This window comes from Odocoileus virginianus, chromosome 17, assembly GCF_023699985.2.
Source record: "Odocoileus virginianus isolate 20LAN1187 ecotype Illinois chromosome 17, Ovbor_1.2, whole genome shotgun sequence".
Taxonomy (NCBI): Eukaryota; Metazoa; Chordata; class Mammalia; order Artiodactyla; family Cervidae; genus Odocoileus; species Odocoileus virginianus.
The window spans coordinates 34,885,195-34,913,187 of record NC_069690.1 but is presented as its reverse complement, the minus strand read 5'-3'; the positions used below and the strand labels follow the sequence as shown (position 1 = coordinate 34,913,187).

The window sequence follows — 27,993 nt, the reverse complement described above, 5'->3', positions numbered from 1 at the left end:
GGCTGGGCGCGCAAGGTGGGGAGGTGCGGGCCTGGGCGTGGGGAGGCGGGGCGCGCGCGGGGGGGACACCCCCTCCTTCCAGTCTTCCTTGCGGTGGACCGGTCTGCCTGCTCAGATCTGCCGCCGAACCCGGATCGGAGGCGACTTTGCGGCCAAGTGGGCGCGGCCGGTGCGAGCTGGGGGGCAGGGTGCCCAGGGCAGGGGGGCGGTGACCCGGGACAGTGCAGGCGGGAGAACAGCCCCTCGGACCTCCGAGGGAAATCTGAGCGTTCAGACCGTGAGCGGATGTAAAATTGACCAAGTCTGGGGGCCAGAAACTGATCAGCGCTGCGGGGCTTAACTACGCGGCCGGCGGGAGCGTTCTCCGGTAGCGCGGGGGAGCAGGTGAACAGGTCCTCACTCCCAGCTCCACGCCCTCACGCGCTCTCGCCAGGGGACAGGTTCCCGCCAGCAGCCATGGGCCCCGGCCCCAGCCGCGCCGCCGGCGTCCTACGCCCGTTGCTCGGCACGCTTGCCTTGATGGTGGCCGCAAGCAACCGCGCCGCCTCCGCCTTCAACCTGGACACCCGATTCCTGGTGGTGAAGGAGGCCGGGAACCCGGGCAGCCTCTTCGGTTACTCGGTCGCCCTCCATCGGCAGACAGAGCGACAACAGCGCTACCTGTAAGTGAAACTGGCCGGAGTGGGTGGGAGAAAGAGTGTGCGCACAGGATGCGGATTTCGGGCTGAGTCCGAGCCCCAGGGCCCGGTGGCTTCCAGGCTCGCAGGCCGTCGGCTTTTGGGAGCTAAGATTGAGAGAGCGGGGACCTAGGCGGCTCTCCTGCTGCTGAAGTTTGGCGGGAAATAGAGGGATTGGAAGTGGGATGGGGGCAGTCATCATTTGCAAGTGCTGACCTGGCCAGAACCTGTCTAGACTCAGCCCCTCAGCCTTATAAACCTCTGTTGAGAATAAAGTGGAGTCCCCGTTTCCTGAGACGCCTCCCATTCAATGAACCGGGAATTTAGTGGACCGAATGCCTCTTCTCTCCAGGGCTGGGAACTGGGGAAAACTGCAAGATAAACGCCTTTCTCCTTTCCCGGAAGCACCTACGGGCACATGCACTTAAGCCGCCCCCACCTCACACTTAGTGTGTGGCCCCGCCAGCCACACCCTGCGCAGAACCAGACTGGAGGGCCTTCTCAAGTGTTTGGTGGTTGGAGAGAGAGGTGACGGGCGAGTCTGGGTGGTTGGAGCTGTCCAGGCGCTCCTTCAGACCCCTTGAGGATGCAGAAGTAGCAGTGAGAGGAGGAGCCGTCCCAACTCCCCCTTGGTTTCCTGCACCCCACCCCCACCCCCAGCAGTGATGCCCTCCCACTAGACGATTCTGTCTCCTCGCATTCCACGGATTCATGTTGAATCTTCAACCCTGAGTGTGTTTGTTTTGGTTTCAGGAGGGAAATAGTGTTTTTCTCTTCTGTTCTCCTTCCCCAGCAGCTGCAAGGAGAAGGAGGGGAAAGAGCTAGACAGAGAAGAGAGATGGGAAGGAGACACATCCAGCTGCTTATGTTGTCCCCCCACCCTATATCATGCCCAGAGGAGCATGTCCAAGTTTGAGAAGTTTCTCTGCGTGGGCTCAGTGTGCTGAGGTTGGCAGGTGGAGGAAAAGGGCAGCTGGGGAAGGTGAGGCTGTCCAGGAGGGAAGGCTGTTAGGACAGCACAGGCAGGCTCTTCTGTTTGACCTGAGATGTCAGACCCTGCCGAGCAAGAGGACGTGATCAGGTAAAGGGTGTGTTGAAACCTTTCCCAATTCTGGCTGGAACCTGCAGAAACTTGAGGAAGTTGGAATGTCCAAAGTCCAGACTCTGCCTCAGCCTTGGCCCCTGCCCTGCTGGCCCAGCCCCTGCCCAGTCTACCTGCCTCCTTGGCCTCAATTCCGTCTGGCTTCTGCGGAAGTTGGGGCTACCACATCCTTCCCAGCCCGGCCCCAGCAGCCGTGGTCTAGCCTTAGCCAATACTCCATCTTTTCAAGATTCTAAGTGACCATCAGCTTAAGTTTCTATCTTAGTGCTTTTTCTGCCCCAGCCCAGAAAAAGATTTTCAGATTTTCAATGCTGAATCAACATGATATAAGGCAATGTAGTGTAAAGAGAACATCAGAAAAGCAAGGGTAGGTAATGAAAAGCTGGAGGAAATAATAGTTTCTGTAATATGCAATATTCCCTAACCCCCACCCCCCAGCCTTTTTAAATTTTTATTTTCTGCTCTGTGACCTTAAACAGGATATTTCTAGGCCTGTTTTCCTGAGAAAGGGGTTCAGCCTGGATCTATATACGCCTTCCTGCCTCTGTTGGTCTATAGAAGGCAACTTGGCATTGTGGAGAAAGAAGAGGCTCCCAATCCCATGACCAGTTTCCCATCTAGAATCTGTCACTAATACCTGACTCTTCACATATTAGGGCACTTTCTTCATGGGGGTAATAGTGAGGTTTTAAGGAGATGATTTGGGTTAAATACTGCATCAGCTGAGGGCTCTTGTGCTAACCAAGGGCCTCACTCAAGGTGACTTAGTGGAGGAGTCTTACTTTTCTTCCTGGGCATCTAGAGATGGCATTAGGCCTTTCAGGAGCCCAGAAGTTTCTAAAACTGATGAATCTCAGAACAACAGGTAGTTCTAGATAGTGTTCTGGGTGACTCACTTGGGAATCTTCAGTCTTTCCAGGGGTGATTCTACATCTTGGCTCGTCTCCTCGTCTCACTGAATTCTGCCCCATGACCCTTTGGGAGAACCAGCTGGGCCAGCTGGGCTTAGCTGCAGCCTGCTGTGTGACCAGATGTAAATAGCTGCCTGAGTACACAGCTCAGGGGAACCAGCAAGTCAAGTGGCAGTCTTATATTCTGTTAGCTTCAGAGTCCCTTTGGAAAATGGGGGAGGGTTCATGATCCTGAACAAAGTCTGAGCCTGGAGTTCCCTGCAGATTTTCAGAAGATACAGGGACCTTGGAAAGTATATGCAAAGTCTTGCATGCCTGTGCATTATTCTAGAGCCAGGAGGACGGAAAAGCATAACTTTCATTATATTCTCAAAGAAGGCCTTATTGTAGTAATGGTTAAAAACAAAAGTGTGTCTTTGTTCCCCATCACCTTCATCTTTAGACTGTGGTTCCATGCCCACAATATCAGAGGCTTACTCTAACCCCGGCCCCAATTTCCCAGTCTCTGAAATCTCCGGTTTCCTGGTGATCAGGAGCAGGGCAGGGAAGGGGAGAGGACCAGGGTGCTTTGGGCTTGTTAGTGAGATACGTGAGGACCCCTGGGGAAGCAGAGGGACTGTTCCTCTGGGAGATGGTCACGGACCTCCCCTACTTTCCCCCAGTACCTGTTCTGTCATTCCCTCCTGGGAATCTAGGTGTCCTGGTCTGACCTGACCTTGTGGACTATGGGAGATACCTCTGGGGCCTTTGCCTGGAAATGAGGGTGTTTGGGAAGCCTGGGGCAGGGGTGGCCACAGCTCCAGGAAAATGAGGTCATACCTGAAGTAGGCAGGAACCAGGCTTACTTGTTCCCCTAAAACATGTTTCCCTGGGTAGGGCAGGCACCTGGCAGCCTGCAAGGCTCGTGCCAGAGGAAATGGGCAGAGCAGCTGTGGCTGCAAGCAGAAGGTTTGGATGCGCAGTGTCCTTTTTCTCTGGCTTTATCCAATGACCAGACCAGGCCAAGGCACTTAAAACTGGGTGGGAGGTAGGGGCAGCCTGATCTTGTAGAAATGAAGAAAGGGCTTGATCAGAACTAAACAAAGAAGGAAGAGGATGGTGGTTACAATAAGGGGGATTGAGGTTAGAGGACATGAAAAATGCCCTAAGGGATCAGATGTGGGGAAAAAAATAACTAAGGAGCCAGAGAAAGGGAGAAGAAATGAGAAAAACAGTCTTGTTCTTTATTATTGGAGGTTTGAGCAAGGCCTCTTTCTCCTGTCCTCTCATTCTGTCATTTCCCCAGCTTGGTGCTCAGATTCTAGGCTGAGTCACCAGAGGGGAAAGAGGACTGGGGGCAGTTGGGGAGGACGAAGAGGCTAGTGTTTCAGCTAACACAGGAGCGGCCTCTGGGGATATGGCTAATTCAGGCAGAGGGTTGGCACAGAGCTGGGATTCAGGCATCAGAGAGCTGCCCCCTACCCCACTGCACCCCACCCCACCCAAGCACTCAGAGCTGGAGTGGAACCCTCCCTAACCGGCTTTCTGGCCAAAGGAGTAAGGCATGGGGACCCATGGCCTGAGTGCTGGACTCGCTGGCCCCTCAGTGTTAACTGAAGTCTTTCCGCTGGGGCCACCCCAGTGCCTGCCTGAGGTGATGAATCTGGGAAACTGAATCTTACGGGCTGTTTCTCTGAACATCATCCCGCCCCAGTATGCCCCAGGGAGACTTCTCTGGGGTGAACCAACTGGTGCCCTGACACCCCTGGGCCCTGTTCCCCAGCCTTCTCTGATTCTGCTGCTTTCTACTTGGCTGTTGCATTAGCTTTGATCTGCCCCAGGAAGAGTGATGTGGGGGGGTGTGGGGTGTGAGGGGTAAGAGTGAGAAAGGGCTTCTCTGGACTTGGAGCTCAGGGGCCTCTACAAAGGCCAGGAGGGGCTGTGTGGCTGGAGCCAAAAAGTAGGGTGAAGAGGCAGCTGCTTGAAAGCTCTTGAGAGGTCATTTTACTCATCTCCCTACCACCTGGAGAGGCACCAGCTCCCACCCAGCCCAGCCTGACTCTAGGAGAGAGGCCATCCAATCTCCTTTCTCCCTTGCTGCAAGAGCTGAACAAAGTATCCTGCCTTGCATCCCGCTTCTGACCGCTGCCAAGAGGGTGACCTCAGTGGTGGCCTGGGAGGGATCAGCTTCTGATCTGATCTGATCTGGACCAGATCCAACAGCAGGAACAGTGTGCTCATTTGCTTGGTAACTTACATTCATTTACAACGGCAACAAAAAGATCTTTCCCACCCTCTGGATTTTCCCACACCTGACTGTGGCTGGAGGAAGCTGGACCCGGCCCTCGGCATACCCTCCTCCCTCCGTCTATTCCCAGTCCTCTGGCTGTGGATCCATTGGATCCTGGGCTGGGAGCCAGAGGGCCTTAAAGGGCCTCTAAGCGGGCCAAGTAGGAGCTAAAAATACTCCAGGGAGGTGGGGGGAGCACCTTGTGGAATCTCTGGGGAGGGAGGGGCCTGGGATGCAGGGCTGGGGTTAGGGTCTTGCCCCACTTCCCCTCAGTGGGCACAGGCTGGTGCAGGGTGAGAGCAGAGGGGTACAGGTAGTAAGGGGTTTTATGTCAGTCTGACTGCTCTTCATGCCCAGCTCTGCCTTCTCAGTACCACAGGAGGCTAACTGGAGGGGGTCCCTCAAGCCACTCCCTCTAAGATGAGGCAGCTGGGAGGGTGTGGCCACCTGCTCCTCAGCCATTCCAGCACTTAAACTTGGGCCTGGAAAGCAGCAGGCCTAGCAACACTTCCCTTGCATTGCTCGCCCTGGAATGCAATCTGGGTTCTCCAGGGACCCCTCGCCCACTGAGGCCTGGACCCACCCCTCCAAGGTCATTGTAGCCAACCCCCAGCTGTTACCTCCAGCCAAATCTGAGCTCCCACCCTCGAATGACCAGCTGCCAGTAGCCCACCCCCCTGACTGATGGCCTGGTACCCTTCGGCCCCCGAAGTGTTACTTCCTCGTCACCCTCTGCCGCATCCACACACCTGAACTAGTCTGCTCGGTGCACTCTGCTTTAGATGCCCTCACCTGGCAGGGCAGAAATTCCCGGGTCCCCAGAACAAGGCCTGGGGTGTGCTGGGGCCATCCTGGTGCCACAAGAAAGCAGAACCACAGTGCTCACATGGTTCTCAGCTTCATAGTCAGAAGGCCCTTCTAAAGAATGAACCCACTGTTCCACCAGCAATCCTGGAGGCTGGTGGGGCAGCTGCAGTCCCATTTTACAGATGAGGCACTCACAGCTCAGAGAGGGGAAAGGAAATTGTCCTTGGAGGCAGAAGACACCTAGAACCAGACCCCTCAGCTCCAAGGCTGAAATATTCCCTTTCCATGGGCAGCGGCTCCCTGCTCTCACCTGTTGGGCACACTGGGGGCAGATGTCTACAGGTGGTGAGGCCATGGGCTCACTAGGTACCCGCCTCAGCCCAGATCAAGGATGACTAACAGGGCCTGGCTGCCATGCTGGTCCCCTGCCAGCCCTTCTGTTAGAGTTGCCCGCCCTGCCCTGCATAGAGAAGCTGCACCCCTGCCCTCAGGAACTGTTCTCCAGGGTGAAGTCTGAGCTGAGGTGTGAGGTGCAGGCCCTTCACGGCACCCCGAGGCAGCACATTCCTGACACCCAGTGGGTGGAGGCACCCAGGCCCTGGCATGCCCAGGCCTGGCCCTGCCCAATCCCTGCTGCCCTCACTGTCAGGTCCCAGGCAGGAGCTGCGGGCAGGGCTGTTGTTTTGCATATCCAGGCTCTGACAGGAGGCCTGGCACCCCAGTTCTGAGCTGGGAGCCTCAGGAACCAGCATTGCCGAGGCAGATGGAGGAGTATCTGGGAGATGTCTGCCACCCAGGAGGCAGGGTCTAGCAGGATTGAGGAGCTGGTCTTGGCAGAACATCCAAAGGCTGCAGACAGATGATGCTGGGAGAGCAAGGGGTGGTAGAGCTGGGCTCTCAAACTGCGATGTGAATATTTGGGGTGTATGTTAAATATGCATGTTCCAGGGCTCTACCCTCAGATTCAACTCAGGCTGTCTGTGATGGGCTGAGGAATTTGCCTGTTGAACAAATATCGCAGGGATTTTTTATTCTAGTGGTCCAAGAATTACCTTTTGAGAGAATACGTCAAGGCTGATCACTTGCCTTCCTCTCCTCTAGTCACCTGTCTGGTATGGGATGGGCTGCTAGAGCCCTTAAGAACCCTTGTAGGGACCTACAGGTGGCATCCCTAAAGACGGGCTCCAGGCAGACTGGGGACAAAGTGACTGACAGTCCTCATTCACCCCCACTCTCGTGCTCACCATTCCGCCGAAAGGGTCAGGTACCCTGCTCTCCTGCCATCACCCCCAGACCTCGTAAATCTGTCTCAGCACGGTAGAAAGGGGGCCAGAAGACACCCCAGGATCACTTAAGGACCCTGCTGACTCAGCTCACCCAGCTGTGGTTTGGGGTCAGTAGTCCTTTCCTGCCCACGTTCTTCAGACCACCTCAAGATCTAAGTCCTCCGATGGTTGAAAGAGGTAGGACCCACGCCTCCAACTATCCACCCCTCCCCACCACCTCACGCATCCTTTCCTCAGATCTCTGAGAGTTTAAATCTTATACCAGGACAACGCTGCCATCTTCTTTCCCATCTACCTTCATCTCAGAAGCCAAGCGTTCTTTCCCCAAATTAGATCTGCTTATGTCAGTCAGATACCAAAACAGTCCTTCCAAAACCCAGATCTTGCCATGTTTCTGCCTTGCTTAAAATCCCTCCACAGCTTCTCTTTTCACCCTGCCCTCTTGTTCCTCCCCATGTGTCTGGCCTCCAGCTGTACTGAGGGCCTGGCAGATCCCTGAGTCACCCTCTTGCTCACGATTCCTGGCTCTTGCACATGCCAGACCAGGCACAGCCTGCAGTGCCCTTCCTCCCCTTCTTTACCTGGTGAGCCCTGGGCAGCATCCTCAGACTCAGGCCAAGGTACTCTTCTGTGGGCCTCCCTGATTGCCCTCCATGCAGAGTCGGGGCTGGTTTGCACCCTGCTTTCCTCTCATGAGACACTGACCACAGGTATCTGTCTCCTTGCCTGCCTTCCCCACCCTGGGCACTCCTCGAGGGAGGGGCACGTAGCCATTCATCTCCTGCCCTCAGAGCCTGGCACAGAGCAGATGCTCGGTACATGCACACCAAGCAGTGAGTTGTTTGAAGCAGGCTTTGACGAGTGTGAGCCTGAGTCTACCACCTTCTTGCCCCCAGGCTCCTGGCTGGTGCCCCCCGGGACTTTGCGTCTGATGGCTCTACCAACCGGACTGGTGCTGTGTATCTGTGCCCACTCACTGCCCACAAGAATGACTGTGAGCGGATGGACATCAAGGAGAAAAGTGAGAAGAGGGCCTAGGAAGTGGTGCTGGGTCAGGAGGCTGGTGGAGGAGGTAGCACAGAGAGAATGACTAGAAGAGACAGAAGGCTCAGCTGGGCAGCTTCAGTGCTTTCTTGTCCACCTGGGAAGAGGGAGCCCTAGGGAAGAGTGGGACCAAATGGGGTTTGTGGAGCTCAGACTGTGATGAGCTGGGGAAGGCAGGGAGGGAGGGTGGCCCTGCTGGAGTGGGAGATCTGGGAGGGACCAACTCCTGCCCTCTGAAGGCACTGGATGCCCAGAGGATGGGATGAGGTGCCCTGGCTCATGAGCCCTCTCATGCCCACAGGTAACCCTAACCACATCATTGAGGACATGTGGCTCGGCGTGACTGTGGCCAGCCAGGGCCCTGCAGGCAGAGTCCTGGTAAGTCAGGGCTCACCGTCGGATCCCCCTCCTTTCATCTCCCGGGAGCTGCAGAGGGAAGCAGAGAGCAGAAGGGACCTTGGTGCATGAGCTTGCAAATGTCGATTTCTGCAGCTGTATGTCTCCATGTGCATGTGTGTCCCTTCATCCTGCACTTGTGGCGGGGGGATGGGGAGGGTGTCTGGCGCTCTCCCAAGGGCCAGCCTGGGTCCCTTCTGAATCACCCATTCCCCCCACCCCAGGGTAGGGGCGGTGCTCACCCTTTGTGGGAATCAGTTGAGGGGACTACAAGATGGAAAGGGCAGAGAGAGCCTCAGGCAGTGTGGCCTGGACACACTCCTTCTGGGGAGGCCAGCTGACGGAAGAAGCACAGCCCTTCTGCCCCAGCTCATCCGGCTTGGGTTGGGGGCCACTCCCTGTTGTCAGTTCTCTCCTCCAGCCTGCATTCGTCAGTGCTGGCCCCTGGGATCTCAATTTTTGAGTCCCAGATAGACAATTTATTTTTCATTTTTAAATTTATGTAACATTTACATACAGTGAATATACGGATTTTAAGTTTCAGTTGAGTTTTGGCAAATTATAAACCCAAGTAATCAACACCCATTAAAGAAATAGAATACTTACATCAGTCTGGACAGTGCACTCCTTTTCAGTAACTTGTCACCCCCATAGTCATCACTGTTGTGGTTTCTGTCACCTTTGACATTGTCGTAAGCTCTGGGTTTGACCAGCTCGCTGAAACTCATTTTCTAGTCTCTTATTAAGGATGGTGGGTCCAGGGCTCCACCTAAGTCAGTCCAGATCTTGGGTCCTTCCACAGTCTTCTACTTGCCCGTCCATTCATTCAGTTCGTTTTTAGTGAGCATGTCCTGCGTGCCAACACTAGAAACTTCCCAGTGACTCGGGACAGACTCGGGCCAGCACGAGCATAAGTTTGATTCACAGGTGAAAAGGGACACAAAAGACAAGCAAACAAGAACTAGGCCTGGTTCTGGGTTTCCTCTGGCCCCTGGCTGTTTTACAAATACCTTATTCTTATTGATTTGCCCAATAAACTTTAATGGAGCACCTCTCATGTGCTGGGAGAAGCTTCGAGAGAGGCAGCACAGTCTGGTGCTTAAGAGCTTGACCCCAGAGCCCAACAGCCTTGGATTGACTATCCCCTGCCTCTCTTAGATGTGAGGTTGCTTATTTCTCTGTGCCTCAGTGTCCTTATCTAAAACAAGGAAGTAATTATCCCTAGCCCATAGAGCTGGTAGGAGGCTTAAGAGAATTAATATGCAAAAAGCTCAGACTTGTGTCTGGCATATACTTACTAAGTAAATAAGCACTCTTAAGTATTAGCTGCTGCTGCTGTGGTGGTTGTTGTTATTCTAATATTGATCCATTTATTAAGAGGGCAGGATCATCAGGGGACAACAGAGAAGCAACTTCCTAACCTGCTCTGTGTCTAGCTCCTTTTAGACCCAAGAACCTGAAACCCACATCTCCTCATCCTTTTCCCTTTTTATTTTGCTGAGATCTCCAAGCTGCTCTCAAATCCAGTACCTTCTGGTTTTCCAAAAAGTGTTCCTAACCTTCAGGGCAGGTTTCAGAATTCTGGAAAGGCAATGCAGGTCCAGGCATCCCCGTGGGAAGAGAGAAAAGCCGGAGACCGCTTTCCACTCCTCTCCTGCAAAAGCAGAGGTGCACGGGGCCATGGAGACTCCTTTCCTGAGTCCCTGCTGCGGGCTTAGCTGTGTGTGTTGTGGGGGGGGTGTCCCCAGGTCTGTGCCCACCGCTACACCCAAGTGCTGTGGTCGGGGTTAGAGGACCAGCGGCGCATGGTGGGCAAGTGCTATGTGAGAGGCAACGACCTGGAGCTGAATACCACGGATGACTGGCAGACCTACCACAACGAGATGTGCAACAGCAACACCGACTACCTGGAGACAGGCATGTGCCAGCTGGGCACCAGCGGCGGCTTCACCCGAAACACCGTGTACTTTGGCGCTCCTGGTGCCTACAACTGGAAAGGTGGGGACCGTGGGGGAAGGGAAGAGGAGCAGAGACCACCACCCCATTAGGCCCTGAGGCACCCTGCCAGAGCTTCCACACAAGAGGGCAGAGGAGAGCATGCCCTTGCCACCATCAGCAACCACCTCGACCTGTGCTATTTTAAAGCGTTTTCTAGGTACCAGAGGTAGACCTGTTATCTTAATTAATCTTAAAATGCAAGAATTATTATACCCATTTTACAGAAAACTGAGCCTTGGAGAAGTAAAATAAATTGCCCAAGGCCATAATAAGTCCTGAAATGTGTATTGGAATGTAGGTCCATCTGATGCCAGGTTAACCATTTAAAAACTTGTTAAAAAATAAAAACATATTCCTGGTACAACTACTAAATGGTACAGTAAAATAAACAGGAAGAGTGCCCTTCTTCTCCCACATCTCCCTTGTCCCATTTCCCAACGTATACTGCTAAGTGTCTTGTGGGTCCTTCCAGACCTGTTTTAGAATATATAGGTATCTTAAGAAACACACATACCCACACAGAAAATCATTTTAAATGTATTGTTCTTCTACTTCTTCATGTATCAATAAAAATTGTGGACATGCTTTCATGTCAGTACATACAAGGCAATCTTTTGAGAGGGCTGCAAAGTATTTTCTTATATCAAAACTCATGCTTGATTCTGCCACACCATATACTGCCTTTTAGGTGTCTGACAGCTCACACAGCCTCCACCTGCCTCTCTCCACCACAGGCTATAGTAACAGCGACCTCTTTTCCCTTACTGCACCTACTATTGCAGAATCAACAAGCAGAGGGAGCCCAGAATCTTGTTTGTTTTTTTTTAATTGCAGTATAGTTGATGTACAATATTATGTTAGTTTCAGGTGTATAGCATAGTGATCAGCGTTTAAGTACATTGTAAAATGATCACCCCTATAAGCCAAGAAACCATCTGTCACTCTTCAAAGTGATTACATTATTATTGACTATGTTTCTTATGTGGTATGTTACATTCCAATGATTTATTTATTTTGTCCTCTTGACCAACAGGTTGCCCAGGGCATAGTCACAGCTCTGGGCTCACCTGAGGCTGAGGCCTCTGCTCACTCTGATAGTCTTGCCTCCCACTCCTTGGCAGGGCCAAGGTTCTCTCCAGCAGCAGCTGGGGGACAGGGGAAAGTAGGTAGCCCAAGTCTGGGGACAGGATTAGGAGAAGATAATGGTGTGAGTTTGGCTTCGTTGTCTAGGGTGGGGAAAATGTCATCTATTGATAGTATGCCAGTACCCAGATGACTGGATTCCAGCCATGACTGGACATCCCTGAGCCTCCATCCCTAGCTCTCCATCCCTGAGCCTCACTTTTCTCATCAGCAAAATGCGGGTCATCGTTCTAGCTCAGAATTGTTAAAATAAAGAGTAAGTGATTTTCAAATGGCAAAGTACTCACAGATCAAAGGGGTTATTATTATCCTCATCTGGAGGGGGGGCTGGACATGGCGGAGGAAAGGAGTGGTGACTTATATACCCCCTTCCTCAAATCTTTGTGAAGGAAACAGCTACATGATTCAGCGGAAGGACTGGGATTTGTCTGAATATAGTTACAAGGACCCAGAGGACCTAGGAAACTTCTATATTGGTGAGTCCAGTGGTAGTGGCCCTTCGGTGGGGAGGAGAAGGGGGCTCAGTCCCTGGCACACTGGTGCCTGTGGAGCAGAGAGGCCAGGCTGCACCGAGACCAGTAGCATTCAGTTCAGATAGCACACCCTGAGCACCAGCTGTATACTCCCCCCAGAGGCAGAGTCATGACCCTCATTGAGTTCATGGTCAGGGTACAGTCAGGGCTTGGGGCTGGGCATCCAAGGTCCACTTTCTTGCCCAACTTAGAATAGAGGAATAGAAGATAGTTGGGGATACTGGGAGATGACCAGAGTACAAGGGGACCAACCTTACTGGAGTCTCAATTGACCACCTTCCCCCCATCCCAGGCTACACGATGCAGGTGGGCAGTGCCATCCTGCACCCCACAAACATCACCATTGTGACAGGCGCCCCGCGGCACCAACATGTGGGCGCTGTCTTTTTGCTGAGCCAGGAAGCAGGTGGAGACTTGCAGAGGAGGCAGGTGCTGGAGGGCACGCAGGTGGGAGCCTATTTTGGCAGTGCCATTGCCCTGGCAGACCTGAACAATGATGGGTGAGAATCCAGGGACATTTCTCTGTGGCCAGGGAGAATGATGAGTGGGTGGGCTTGCACGAGTGAGGGCAGAGAAATAGAGGTTTGCAACTGTACATTTTTTTGCCTGTTGTTTGCAGGAATTTACAAATCCATTTTGCATGTTGATTTGTAATCAGACTTTATGGGATTCTGGGTGTTTGCATGTCAATTTCATGATGCCTGCATCTCACTGTCTGTGCCTGTCATTCATATGGCCCTAGTGGATATGAGCTGTTTGGGTGTGATCTGTGTGTACATGGCTTCTCCACAACCTGTGTTTTCTATTAGATCAGTCACATTGACACTTCCATGTCCTTCCCACAACCTATGGCCAGAGGCATCACTTGTAGACTTGTGTGCCCTGCCTGGCACAGTTGTGTCTGCTAAATAACAGTTATGCTGCGTGTTGCATCTCCCCCTCCTTCTTTCCTATGCAGGTGGCAGGACCTCCTGGTGGGTGCCCCCTATTACTTCGAGCGGAAAGAGGAAGTAGGGGGTGCAGTTTATATCTTCATGAACCAGGCAGGCACCTCCTTCCCCAACCACCCCTCCCTCCTTCTTCACGGCCCCAGTCGCTCCGCCTTTGGCTTCTCTGTGGCAAGCATTGGTGACATCAACCAAGACGGATTCCAGGGTATGAGCCAACACTCCCGCCCCAGCACCCACTGAGAGAGAGAGCCAGCTGCATACCAGGCTTGATGGGGCCCAAAAAGGAGACAGATTCGGGCCCAGGTCTGAGGAGCTCACAGCAGTGCAGAGGGAGCCCCCAGGGGTGAGCTCAGTAGGCCTCCTGGAACAGTGCACATACCACTGGGCATCAAAGGCCAGGCTGAGTGTACACAGTGGTGGGAACAGAAGGGGCAAAATGTGAGCATGGTACCTTTGGCTGATGTATAGTGGGTATGAGGTGTTCACATCAGAGATGTGGCTGGAGAGGTAGTGTAGGGGTGGGGTGGACACTGAAAACCAGGCAGCAAAACTAGGGCTTTGTGCTGGATTATGGTAGAGGGGTGTCCAAAAAGATTTGAGGGCAGAGGTGTGACATGATAGCTTGGTACCCTGAAAGATGATTCTGGAGGGAGATGTGGGGTGGATGGAGGTGGGGAGCAAGGCTAGGGATATTAAGATCAAGAATATAGTATTACCTATGGTTGATTCATGTTGATGTATGGTAGAAACCAATGCAATATTATAAAGTAATTATCCTCCAATTAAAAATTTAAAAAATAATATAGTATTACTGTATCAGGTGTGGAACTTCCCTGGTGGTCCAGTGGTTAAGAATCCATCTTGCAGTGCAGGGAACATAGATTCAGTCCCTGGTCGGAGAACTAAGATCATGCTGAGGGGCAACTAAGCCCGCATGTCACAACCAGAGAACCTGCATTCTGCAACTAAGACCTGATGCAGCCAAATAAATAAATAAATAATAAACAAACAAATAAATAAATATTTAAGTATATATATACTATACCAGGTGTGGGTGTTAAGCACAGGGACACAGTAGAAGTTCTGGATATAGGGGATGCCAGTTACTATTCTGTAGGACTTGGAGACCAATCAGACCTTGCATGTCAAGGAGAAGGATAAATCAAGGGGTTTAGCCTGGTTGCCATGGGAGCACCTGGCTTATCTAGAAGTCATTTCTCTGATAACCTCAATTTCCCAGAATATATCTAAAAACCAAAAGGAAGGCAGAGGAACCTCTAAAGAGCCAAAATAGGTGCTAGAAAGTTCAGTTAATGAAGCCCAAGCACTTACTGATCCAAGAGTTGCCCAGCTGTCACTCAAGACCTACTTATTCTTCCTTTGCCTACTTTTCCTACAAGCTTGACTTTCTAATTACCTAGGCCTTATCAGATCAAAAGCAGCAAACTAGAAAGTTTTAAGAAGACAAAACATTTGGGGGTTATTCTGTGGAAATAATGGTTAGAATTTAGCAAGAAAAGTTATAGTGTTGTGATGAAAATCCCAGCCCCCACTGTTAGACAGACATAGGCTCAAATAGCCTCTTCTCTACTCATTAGCTGTCCGACTTTGAGTTTTCTGAGCCCATTTCCGCATCTGTGAAGTGGGGACGGTATTACCTACTGCCAGCACTTCCGTGAGGACTGGATGACATGAGTGTTTAACTATCCGGCAAAGTCACAAATGGGGAACACCTGCTTTTGTGACCCTGCTGGTAAATGTCATGAGAAGAACCAGGTGTCTGGAGGGGCAGTTGACAGGGGAGAAGGAAGGCACAATAGTAAGGGAAAACAAATAGCCAGTGGTCAGGAATCTGGGGTCTAGACCTGCCTGAGACATTAGCTTGCTGTGTGACTTTGGTAAGTCACTTTCCTCTCCTGGGCCTAATTTCCCATATATAAAGGAGGCAATTGGGTGCCTAATGGGCCCAGTTTTAATCCTAAGTCACAGAACTCTGTCCCCTGCTGCTCTGAGCACTGCTTGACAGGGAGGTCACGCCATGCTGGGCTCTGTGGCCTGCAGCACAGGGCTGGAAAACCGTGGGGCCCATAGTAACCGGGGTGACCCTGAACTCTCTCTCTTTCCCAGACATTGCTGTGGGAGCCCCATTCGAGGGCTTGGGCAAAGTGTACATCTACCATGGCAGCTCCAGGGGGCTCCTCAGACTGCCCCAGCAGGTACAGATAGCCAGGGACAGAGGCACCTTCTTCCTTTTCCTCACGCACTCCTGCCTATTCCCCATGGGCCTCGTTCTCTGGAACCTTCCCCAGAGCCTGTCCCCACCACCTTCCCCCGCCCCCAGGTAATCCATGGAGAGCAGCTTGGACTGCCTGGCTTGACCACCTTTGGCTACTCCCTGAGTGGGCAGATGGACGTGGATGAGAACTTCTACCCAGACCTGCTGGTGGGGAGCCTGTCAGACCGCATTGTGCTGCTGAGGTGAGCCAGGGCAATGGTGGATGGGGGCCTCTCTCTTCTGTCCCTGTCTGCATGGAGCCTCAGCTCAGTCCTCCTTCAGAATCAGGTCCATCAAGCCTGAGCCCAGACCCTGGCCTGGCCTGGGGCAGGCCTGAGGCACTGATGTCTGGTTTTTCTTTGTAGGGCCCGGCCTGTCATCAATATCCTCTACAAGACCTTGGTAGCCAGGCCATCCATACTGGACCCTGCGTTCTGCACGGCCACCTCCTGGTGAGACCCTCTGGCCCCAGTCTGCCCTTTTCATTCCTCCTGATGTTTGGGAAGCCCAGGAGGGACCCTGGCTTTCAAAACCCTTCCCTGGCAACTCCTGATACCCCACCATTAAAGGGTTGATTCTTGGGAAAGCATTGCCCTCCCCACTCAACCTCATTAAAGAGTAAGATTCCTTGCTAATGGGTGAACTGTGGGGGTGGGGGGCGCAGGTAGGGCATGGTGGTTGGAGCTCTGGGCTGCTTGGTTCAGATTCCAGTTTTGCCCACTGCAATGGTAGGGATGGGCTCTAGGGAGTGCTAATAATAATAACCAATTCACAGGAACTAACACAACACTGTAAAGCAACTATACTCCAGTAAAAAAATTTTTTAATTAAAAAAAAACCAATTTACAGGGTCATTGTGATAATCAAATGAGATAATGTACAAAAAGCCCTTAGCATGGTACTCTGTAAATCCTAAGTGCTCAAAAAGCGTAGTTGCTAAGATGGTTACAATAATGACAGTGATGACCCCAAGGTCTATTAGTGAATGAGGATAATGGATCAGAAAGCTGAGGGAGATGAAGTAGGGAAGCAGCGGGTGGTGGGGAAAGAGATCTGGACTGGGGATCCTGCCCAAGACTTGGCTGGGCCAACACCTGGCTTCGGGCAACTCCTTTAGTCTCAGGACCTCAGCTTCCCCATTGGTGCCCTCTAACCCTGTTTTCTATGGCTTGAAGAGACCAGGGACACCCCAGCCCAGCTCTGTAGACTCCTCAGTTTTGTCCCTGCCTTTCCCCCAAAGACCCTGCTTCCTCTTGCCCAGTAAATGGGGTGAGAGATGGGACCTGGGTATCTGGGTTCCACCGTGACCTGACCCTCTGTATGTCCCCCACCCTCAACAGTGTACAGGTGGAGCTGTGCTTTGCTTACAACCAGAGTGCAGGGAACCCCAACTACAGGCGGAACATCAGTGAGTGCTGGGCTGTAGGGCGAGGGGAGGCATGCTCACCTGGTCACTTGCTGACCACCCTGTGCACCCACAGCCCTGGCCTACACGCTGGAGGCTGACCGGGACCGCCGCCCACCCCGACTCCACTTTGCACGCAGCCAGTCAGCTGTCTTCCATGGCTTTTTCTCCATGCCTGAGATGCGCTGCCAGATGCTGGAGCTGCTCCTGATGGTGAGGGAGGGGTGAGGGGTGGTACATTGACTCCATGGCCCCAGGAGGAGGTAACTCCATGCACCCAGGAGAATCCCCGAGGTCAAGGGTGAGGGAATGAGTTCTCTCCAGAGACAGAGGTTGTGGATTGACCTGGAAAGTCATAGGTAAGTGGAGGCTACAGGGCTCAACACCCAGCCCATGGTAGAGAACAGAGACCTTTGGAGCCAGGATGTGGGCCAAAGAGAAGTATATGAGATTGTTAGCTTGTCTCTGGGGAAAGGCATCCACAAGCGAGGACAAGCTCAGGCTCTCTCTGAGACATCAGAGTGAAAAGGGAAAACTCAACTTGGGGAGCCCAGGAATGAAGGGAGGCTCAATCTTCCTCCAGAGGAGTCTCTGGAGAGGAGGAGCCACATCTTACCGAAGCAGGTCAGTTTGGTGAGCAGACCAGAGGGTATTCAGCCTTACAGGGGTTTTTTAGGGTTGAGGGAGAGGCGCACAGCTCCTCCCTAGGGGTTTAAGTTTGTATGAGGATACAACTTGGTTTGGAGGGCAGTGCAGAGCTGGGTTCAGCTCACCTTCCTTTCCCAGGACAACGTCCGCGACAAACTCCGACCCATCACCATCTCCATGAACTACTCTTTACCTTTGCGGTTGCCTGATCGCCCCCGACTGGGTCTTGGGTCCCTGGACGCCTACCCGGTCCTCAACCAAGCGCAGGCTCTGGAGAACCACACGGAGGTGGGTGGGGCCGGGGCCGGGGCCGGAAGGACAAGGGCCTGGAGAGCTATAGATGGTGGGCCCTTCACACCTCCACCCACCCACAGGTACAGTTCCAGAAGGAATGCGGGCAGGACAATAGGTGCGACAGCAATTTACAGATGCGGGCAGCCTTCGTGTCTGAGCTGGGGCAGCGGCTAAGCAGGTGCGCTCTGGGCGGGGTTGGTTGGCCAAGGTGGGCCGGACTTCATTGGCTATCAGAAATTGAGGGGCGGGGCCCTATTGGTCGGAAAGAGTGGAGAGAGCTGTTGAGACCTGAGGGGAGGGGTCTCAGAGAGGCAAGTCGGAGGGAGAGGAGGGATTTTAATTAGCCAAGAACCATAAGTTTGGCCTTCCCTGGCCAGAAAGGGCTTTCTTCTGAGGGGCGGAGCCTAACAGTTTGGGGCAGGGCTTTGGGCTCAGTCTGAGGCTCTCCTCCCCTCTCAGGCTCCAGTACAGGAGAGACCTCCGAAAACTGCTCCTGAGCATCAACGTGACCAACACCCCAAGCCGGAAGCGGGCTGGGGAAGATGCCCATGAGGCGCTCCTCACCCTGGAAGTGTCTCCGTCCCTGCTGCTGTCCTCAGTGCGCCCCGTGAGTGCCATCTGCCTCCTCAGAGCCCAACCACGACCCAATGCATCCTTCGTACATGTCAGATACATGTGTTGTCATTTGCCGCGTGTCCCACCCACTGGGGGGAGGGGGCGTCTAGGGGACTACGGTCCTCTGGGCTGGGCCTCCTCAGGTGCCTCCAGCGTCTCTGCTCCTAGGGGAACCCAGTTCTCAAGCCTCGAGGGCTTCTGGCCCTCTGCCACAGGAGAGGGATGGGACAAGCCTTAGTCTGACCACCTAGATGTGATTTGTCTTCTTTCTTCAGCCTGGAGCCTGCCAAGCCAATGAAACCATCGTTTGTGAGCTGGGGAACCCCTTCAAACAGAACCAGAGGGTGAGTGCCCGACTGTACTCTCCCAGGGCTGTGGGTACAAGTCTCCTCCTCTGATGAATTCCTTATCCTCCCTCTGCCTGCCTGCTTCCCAGGCTTCCTTGAATCAAAGAGCTAGAGTTGGGGAGGAGGGATGCAATAGGGGGTGGGGAGAGACCCAGAGACAGAAAAATGGAGCCACTAGGGAGCTATGCACAAAGCTAGAGCAAGTGGTGGCAAGGAAACTGATTTTGCTGAGCACCTGCCATGTGCCAGGCCCTGAGCCCAGTTCTTCTATATATTTCTCACAGCCTTCTGAGGAGGTTGGTGCTGGTTTACAGAAAGGAAACATAGGTTTCGAAAGCTTGAGTGATTGCTCAAGGTCATGTAGCTCAGAAGTATTGAGCTACATGAGCTATTACTAACAGAAAAGAATGGGAAGAGGGAGGCAGATGAGGCTAGGAAGGTGGAATAGTGGAGACAGGTGGGCGGTGGAGACCAGAGAGCCAAATTCCTAGCACAGCACTCAGCCCCTCTCTTCCCCATGGCATCACCCCCACCTGGCCTCAAACACCCATCTCTGCCTCTCTTGCCCTTATGGCAGATGGAGCTACTCATTGCCTTCGAGGTCATCGGAGTGACCCTACACACAGGGGAACTCCAGGCACAGCTGCAGCTCTCCACGTGAGTGACCTCAAGAAACAAGTCTATATGGGAATGAAGGTATTCTGGGTGCCCCCCAGCCTCAGCTGACATATTCCTCCCCTTACCCCCTGCATTCCTTCCTCAGGTCAAGTCACCAGGATGACCTACGGCCCATGACCCTGCCTCTGCTGGTGGACTACACACTCCAGGCCTCACTCAGCATGTGGGTACCGCCCTGAACCTCAGCCTGCTGAGGAGCCTGGACCTCCCTTCCCTAAGGTGTCTCCCAAGCTCCTCTGACACACCTCTCTTGGCCTGGTATCCTCAACATCACTGTCATTATTGTTACTATTATTGTTCTCCTTGCAGAGCAGCTAGCAGTGGAGGAATCAGCAACTTTGGGGCGAAGGTGTTGGTGTGGCCCTACCATTTCATGAGAGCCCATTGTGCTAATGATTTTATATACATCATCTCATTGTCTTCTCAAAATGGCCCCATGATACAGTGACCCCACTTAAGAGATTAACCTTACTTTACAGTTGAAGAAACTGAGGCTAGAGAGGTTAAATTATTTGCTCAAGGCTGTACAGCTAGTAAATGCGAGAGCTGGGGTTTGTCTCAGGTCTGCTTGCTGTCAGAGGAGCTGTACAGAGGAGCTAGCCTTGGTACCCACCCCCTGCAAGGGCCCCTACTGTCCCCTATCACTCCAGCCTCTTTCTCACCCCCAGGGTGAATCACCGGCTACAAAGCTTCTTTGGGGGGACAGTGATGGGTGAGTCTGGCATGAAAACTGTGGAGGATGTGGGAAGCCCCCTCAAGTACGAGTTCCAGGTAAAGGGACCTCTGGGTCCAGGGTCAGAGGGTGTGAGGATTGGGGGTCGGTGAGACAGAGGTGGTTTCCCAGGAGAAAGTAGCCGTGACATCTCTTGTCCTCACAGGTGGGCCCAATGGGTGAAGGGCTGGCAGCCCTGGGGACCCTGGTCCTGGGGCTGGAGTGGCCCTATGAAGTCAGCAATGGAAAGTGGCTGCTGTACCCCACGGAGATCACTGTCCGTGGCAATGGATCCTGGCACTGTTGGCCACCTGGAGATCTTATCAACCCTCTCAACCTCACTCTCTCTGTAAGGACACCAGGAGAAGCGTTCACTTGTGGCCCATTTCCTTTGCTAGCTGCAAGGCAGAAAGGCCAGCATCTTCCTCTCCCTGCCCTTTCCTCCTCTCCTCACCTCTGCTCCTTCCGCCAATAAATCGCCTCTACCCCCTTCAGGTTCCTGGGGACAAGCCGCCATCTCCACAGCGCAGGCGGCGACAACTGGACCCAGGAGGAGGCCAAGGCCCCCCGCCTGTCACTCTGGCTGCTGCCAAAAAGGCCAAGTCTGAGATCCAATTGGTGAGTGGCCAGGGCAGGGTTGGGGGGAGTATGCCCACCTATCATAGGGTGAGTGGGCACCTCAAGACATACAAAGGAAGAGAGATAGGTGCTACTCTCCAGGAGACCCCAGTCTGATGTGGAGATGTGGCCCTTGCCTTGTGCTGGGGAGCAGCTGGTACGGTGAACCAAAAGCACAGGCCCTGATTCTATTTCCAGGAACCCCAGCCTGTTGGGGGTTATATAGCTGTTCAAAGCTTTGGACATTAGAACTAGCGATGGGGAGACACAAGATGAAGACAGGGTGCAGGGCGCCCTCTGTCGGAAGGGAGGAGGGAGCAGACCTGTGCAGCAAGTTGAAGCCTAGCTGGGTGGAGAGAGAGGAGTAGCCTCCCAGGGGAGGAAGCCAGCAGGAACAAAGTCCCAGTGTGGGAAGGTGGTGTTCAGGTTTGGGCCCCATGTACATGAACAGGGACCAGATTTCCTGTTCTCCATATCGCTGGCATCTATGTATGCGTGGTCCAAAAAATGTGCCTTAAACACATAAATGCAGGGTTGGCGGGGAATGTGCTTGAGTGAAGGGATGAGGACAGGCCCCTTCAGTTTCAACCATAGTTGGGACAAAGCCTGGAGCGAAGTCTGGAGAATCTAGAGACCCAGACTGTCTGGGTCTGTGTTCCCTGCCTATCTCAGAGCTGTGGCAGTGACCACACCCACTGTGTGTGGCTGGAGTGCCCCATTCCTGATGCCCCTGTCATCACCAACGTGACCATCCAGGCACGAGTGTGGAACAGCACCTTCATCGAGGTCAGTGCCGGTCTCAACTGCTACCCACCCCGGGCTGGGAGAGCAACAGGGAGCGGGTGAGGCCAGACCACACGTGTGTACCTGAGTGTTGTCGGTGACTGCATGGAGATGGATGCATGCTGGGTTCTGCACCTGTTACTGTGTGCCCTGTCAGAGTCCATGCATCCATGTGTGGACATGACATCATTTTGTCTCCATAAAATAACATCTCCTGTGTCCTTTATTCTGTTGTGTATCCATTACTTTCTCACCTCTCTGCATTAGCCCGTGCTGCTCCTTTTCCCTGGATGCCAGCTCCCATCTGTTACCTCTGCATGTAAACTCCTGTTCAGCCTTCACAGTCTCCCTCAGAGACCACCAGCAAGATCTTTTCTGATTTTTGTAGCTGACAATGACCTTTCCCATCTAGACACTCACAGAACTTTCTCAGAAGCCACACATGCCACTTAGCACACTCTGCTCTGGGTTGCAGTGCCAGCCGACCTAGACCAAACTTTTTCTGTGAATGACTAGATTAAACATCTCTTTTCAGCTTTGTGGGCCACGCGCTTTCTGTTGTAGGTACTCAAGTCTGCATTGTAGCATGAAGCTACTACAGACAATACACTGGTGAATGGGCGTGTCTGTGTGCCAGAAATGCTTTATTTACAAAAGCATCTCTTGGGCCAGATTGAGCCCGCAGGCCAGACCTAGACTGTGACCTTCACTGTCCCTGCTGTCCCCAGAATCCAGCATAGGACCTGACACAGAGATGAATGAATGATGTGCATTCGTGTGTAGAGGAGAGGCCCGGTGTCAGGTCCTTTGGAGTGATGCTTAAAGATGCTCTGTGGAGGGAGAGTATCCTGGGGGCTGGGCAGGAAGGAGGCTCAGAGGGACTTCAACTGCTTCCTTTGACTCACCCTTTCCCCCTCCAGGATTATAGAGACTTTGACCGAGTCAGGGTAGCCAGCTGGGCCACCCTGTTCCTCCGAACCAGCGTCCCCACCATCAACATGGAGAATAAGACAGTGCGGGTGAGTGAGCGTGTTAAGGAGACAGCAGGACCTGGCCAGGGCATGGGAGCACAGGGCATCTTTTCAGAGCACTTCCACATACTTTAGTTATTTGGTCTCAGTCTTGGCAGCACATTGGAATCCCCTGGAGGACTTCTGGTGTCTGGACTACACCCCTAAGTGATGAAATCTGAGACTGTGGAGGTGGGACCCCCGCACTGGTATGTTTAAAAGTACCCCCAGTGATTCTACTGTGCAGCCAGGGTTGAGAACCTCTACTTGAGCTCATTTGATCTGCATGTAAAGATGTTGCATTTTTGTGCTAACCTGAAAAAAAAGTTCCCAAACTTGATTCTAAGTTATATATGGAAAAATAAATACCACAAAATTGCTAATAATTTGTTATGAAAAGGTTAGAAGGGAAATGTATAGGAGGTGAATGAAGGGTTGGTTAAATACATTATCGTATATTTCCTAAAATAAACTAAGGTAGCAGAGGAAGGGCCAGGAAGATCAATGGAACAGAATAGGAATTTCCTTTTATTATACAGATAGCATTTTAATCAGGAGAAAAATATAGATGATTAAGTAGTATTGGGAAACTAAAGACAAACCCCTGCCTCACACCATAAACAAAAACACATTTGAGTTAGATTAAATATTTAAATGTAGGAAAAAAACCCTAATATACCAGAAGAAAATTCAGGAAATAATTTAATAATAATCTTTAATTATGGGGAGAGGGAGTTGTTTTATTAAACCCAGAAATCACAAAAAAATTTTGAAAAATTCAACTCTATGACATTTTAAATCTGTATACAGCAAAAGAGATGGTAAAGAAACTAAGAGGGCAAAAGACATATTGCTTTTTAAAAAGTTTATAGCATATATGACAAAATATTGATAGACATATTTTTAACATGTAAAGAGAAAGGGTGGCATGCAATAGGCATGTACGTATGGTGAAATATAACAGCAGTAAGATTTTTTTCATATCATATGAGAAAATATTAAAAAGAAGAATGCTATCTTGTTCTGATAAGGTAGAAGGAAATGCTGTTGATTGGCATATAAATTGACGGATTCTTTTTAAAGATGAATTTGTCAATATCTATTAAATTTTTAATTGTACATTTCCTTTGATCTTGCATATGATAATATATCAAGGAGCTAATAGGACAAATTTGCAAACATAAATATATGGGGATATTTTAAAGCATTGTTTATAATGGCAGAAAATTGGAAACAATCTAAATGTCTTTCAGTATGAGATTGGTTCAATAAATTCTGGCACATTCCTACAATGATGTGCAGTCGTCAGAAGAGATTAGGTTGATCTTTATTAACTGACTTCGAAAGATGATGAAAAAGGTCACAGAAGAGTGTGTATAGTACACACAGATCCCATTTATGTGAAAGAAAAAAAATATATGTTTATTTTTTTAAATTTTTTGTACATTTTTTCATTTATTTTTATTAGTTGGAGGCTAATTACTTTGAAAAAATATATATGTTTAATATAGACATTTTAAAATATGAAATAAAAGTAACTTTTTAAGAAATAATCATGTACAGTCAGAAAAATATTTTTCTATATATAAGTTTATATGCAGGGGCTTCCCTGATGGTCCAGTGGCTAGGTCTCTGCATTCCCAATGCAGGGGGCCCAGATCTGATCCTTGATCAGGGAACGAGATCCCACATGAAGCAATTAAGACCAAGCACAGCCAAATAAGTAAATATTAAACACACACAAAGGACCTTTAAAAAATATATATGTATATATATGCAAAATATGTATAATAACTATTATAAAACCTGTAATATAATAATATTATATATATATATCTCTTCATTGTAGGGGAAGAAAAAATGGTACTATATGCTATGCATTCTATTTTTTTGTAAATATTTGTGGAAGTGTTGCTCTATACCAGGTATTTCTCAAAGCAGTTTACTCATATCAAACACATTTAATCCTCCCAGCAACCTATGATACAGATATTATTAGTATATTCCCTATTTCACAGATGAACAACAGAAAGGTTAAGTGACTTGTCCAAGGTCACACAGCTAGTGAATAACATAGTTAGGACTTGAACCACGGTAGTCTGGCTCCAGAACCCATACTTTCGGCCACTCTACTATACTATGAGGTAGGCATTACGATCAATGGAGATTCAGAGAGGTGAATTTACTTGTCCAAGGTCCCACAGCTTGTGAAGGATGGAGCTGGTACCCAAGCCTGGATGTGTGGGTCACAAACCAGACTCCAGGGTGCCTCCCAGATCTGAGATCTTGGTGTCTGCCTCGAGGACAAAGGGGTGGATAGAGAAATCTGCTCCTGTCAATGGGCTGGCAGGGGCTTTTCCAGTCCCTGTGTGCCCCCTACAGGTGGTAAATCAAACAGCACGGTCCTGGGTCTAGCCGAAACAGGAAGGATGAGCTCAGGGCCTGAGGCGGTGGACACGCGGCTGAGCCCCTTCTCACCCCTTCCAGTTTTCCGTGGACATTGACTCTGACCTGGTGGAGGAGCTACCGGCTGAGATCGAGCTGTGGCTGGTGCTTGTGGCTGTGAGTGCCGGGCTGCTGCTGCTGGGGCTGATCATCCTCTTGCTGTGGAAGGTTAGAACGCCCAGCCTGCCACTGGGACTCCCACTCTGGGACCCCCTGCCAGCAGACCCTCACCAACTGTCCCTTCATCTCATTCCTCACGTCCATCTCACCCAACCATCACCCAAGTCCTCCCCACTTTCTCTCCAGCTCCCAGTCCTGGGTTAATGGGGGGACTTGCAAGCTGAAAGGGGAACCAGGAGCTCTGGCTCCTGCCACATCACCAAGCTGGGGCTGGGAATCAGGCATCCAGGCTCCCCAGCCCTAAGCCCCAGTTCACGAGTGCTGCTGGCAAGGACCCCCCAGCTCCCCCTGATGGCCCCTCCCCACCTCCTCCCCTCCGCAGTGCGGCTTCTTCAAGCGAGCCCGCACTCGCGCCCTGTATGAAGCTAAGAGGCAGAAGGCGGAGATGAAGAGCCAGCCGTCAGAGACGGAGAGGCTGACGGAAGACTACTGAGGGGGGCAGCCCCCACCCCCGGCCCACCTGGGTAACGCGGCCTCCGGGCCCCCTTCCCCAAGCCCCCAGCTGGCTGGGGCCTCTGACTCTCTCTGTCTGCTCCTCTTCCCTTATGGGCCCTGTCTGCACTTCACTCTGTCCCCAGCACCACCCCCAAAGAGCAGGTTACTCTGTCGGTCTCCCCTCCATATCCTGGGAGAGCTCGGGGTGTCTGCTCTCACCAGCCTCCCCACTGAGTCCCTCAAGGACTTGGGACCTCAAGAGGGAGCCATAAACCCTCCCTGTGCCCCTTATGCTTTCTGGGGATTGGAAAGGGTCAAGGCTAGGCCCCATGTTTGTAGGCCACAAGACAGAATTCAGAGTGATTCCATACCCCCATCCCACCTCCAGAGAAGGAGGGAACTAGTAGAGCCCTTATTCCTGGGAACCAGCACTCTTCCTCTTAGGAGTCTCTTGGGCTGACAAACTGACCCCTCCCGACTTTGTGGTCACTGTAGATCACCACCTCTCCTAGCCATTCCATCTGCAGTCTAGGTGACTGCCCCTCTGACTCCATCTGCCTCTCCCTCTCCTCTCTGCCTTCCTCAGCTCCTCCTTCCTCTGGGGTCTGGGGTGGGGAACCTTGTCCTCTTCGTCTCAGGGCAGGGAGATGGCATTGTGTTTGGGTAGGGGTCCTGGCTTTGAGGACCTCCTGGTGAGGAAGGAAGGGACTGGGCACATCTTCCCACTGGTTGTAAATGCTTTCTTCTGAAGGCCTCCCTCTTCTCCCCCTCCTCCAGTGTGACTTCTTTAAGCGGACCCGCTATTACCGGATCATGCCCAAGTATCACGCAGTGAGGATCCGGGAGGAGGAGCGCTACCCACCTGCAGGGAGCACCCTGCCTACCAAGAAGCACTGGGTGACCAGCTGGCAGACTCGGGGCCAATACTACTGATATCCTCCCTGATTGCACCCTGCTCCCCCAGTGTCCCCTTCTTCTATTTATCATAAGTTAAGCCCCAACAGACCACAGGGGCCACTGCCTTTGGCTGGCACCAGCAGGCTCGGGCACACACACCTTTCAAGTGCATGCACGTGCTATGTGGCCATGGCCTTCTCCCTGAAGGAAGGCTGGGGCCGTGGCCCGTACATTGCTGAGCACTGCAGCCCTGTGCCCTGGACACATATGAGCACATGTGGGTCCCACTGCTTGTAGACTGTGTTTGTGCACCCCGAATGGTGCATGGCCATGCGTGTCCCAGCCTCTACGAGTGCCAAAACCAAGCCAAAGGCCTTCTGCCAGAGCCAGGAGGAAGGGGCCCCCAATGGGCGACCCTTCCTCTGTTCACACTGGACCCGTCATGAGCCACAGGCACTGGATTGACCCTGACCTCGAGATGAAAACTACTGACAAGGAGCAGACCACCAGACCCCCAGTGCAGCTCCTAGCACCCATGGCAAAGAGTGGAGACCCTGCCTGAGGTCGTCCAAGGAGGTGTTCACAGGATCTGGCATGCTCAAACCAAGAGCAGAATGAACTAGAAAGAAGGTTCCCAGGGTGGCTTTCTTTCGTGAATTGCTGAGAAAACCTCTGAACTCAGCCATGGCCATCCCGCGTGCTAGTAGGAAACGCAGCCGGAGGAAACAGAGGTGGACAGGCTGCTAGGCAGCCGGGACATGCTGTGCTGGGACCGCTCTGAAGCATGATGGAATCCTCAGTAGAGTGGGGACCGGTCCTGGGCCAAGGAGATGATGGATGGATACAGGGCAGATACCACTTCTCACCCACATTACCATCCTGGCCTTGAAGGCCTGGCGGGATCTCCACGCGATCACAGAGGGAGCGACACTTGAATGTAGAACAGGGAGGAAGCCCCATCATGCCCCATCAGCCAGACCCCACTCTGCCCTCACTGACCATGGGTTGGAGACCTAGAAGTGGAGCTCTTGGCTCTCCTTGGCTTTTGGAGCCAGTTCAGCTTTGCCTTCTCGCCTGTGGCCCATTCTAGAAGTTGAGCTGTGTCCAGAAAACCTGTCCTGACCCCGGCCTGTTGGCAGGACCCCTCCTCAGCCCCTCCCCCCTTCCATGGTACTGTAGCAGGGGAGCCCCCTCCCCCTCCTTGTGCCTTCTTTGTGTACAGGCTTCTCACAGCAACCAGTAAACAGCTCCCTGTTTGTATACACTGCATCTGCCTCCATCTACCCCCACATCTTAGCAACACCATTCAGGCTGATGGATCATGATACCTAGCTGATCCCCCGGTGGACAGAGCCGGGTGCAGGGCTCTGAGAGGTTGGGAGGGTGAAGCTCTATGGCCGAGATAACCGCTCCTGTTCTCAGGGGTGCCCCAGACTTAGGGGACGGTCACCATCACATAACTGAGATTCAGAACATCAGATGAGGAAAAGCCCTGAGTAGACTGTATGGAATCCAAGACAGCTTCTTGGCAGACA

General features: G+C 52.2%; 1 protein-coding gene across 2 annotated transcripts; it reads left to right on the top strand.

The window, feature by feature from the left end:
• The first annotated feature begins 12 nt into the window (after positions 1-12).
• ITGA3 (integrin subunit alpha 3) lies at positions 13-27,718 on the top strand. Of its 2 annotated transcripts, XM_020914155.2 has the most exons (26): positions 13-662; positions 7,949-8,073; positions 8,398-8,474; positions 10,241-10,490; positions 12,023-12,109; positions 12,459-12,666; positions 13,125-13,321; positions 15,244-15,332; positions 15,458-15,594; positions 15,757-15,843; positions 16,732-16,799; positions 16,873-17,009; positions 17,583-17,732; positions 17,819-17,916; positions 18,198-18,345; positions 18,629-18,697; positions 19,278-19,357; positions 19,464-19,541; positions 20,047-20,149; positions 20,257-20,439; positions 20,586-20,708; positions 21,381-21,494; positions 22,412-22,510; positions 24,989-25,114; positions 25,449-25,590; positions 26,339-26,511. In XM_020914155.2, the coding sequence occupies exons 1-25, from the start codon at positions 457-459 to the stop codon at positions 25,557-25,559; spliced, it is 3,150 nt and encodes a 1,049-aa protein (XP_020769814.2). In that variant the 5' UTR covers positions 13-456; the 3' UTR covers positions 25,560-25,590; positions 26,339-26,511. The 2 variants fall into 2 exon arrangements, with proteins under 2 accessions (XP_020769814.2, XP_070335415.1); XM_070479314.1 differs by lacking the exon at positions 25,449-25,590 and having other exon boundaries at positions 26,339-27,718.
• The last annotated feature ends 275 nt before the right edge of the window (positions 27,719-27,993 follow it).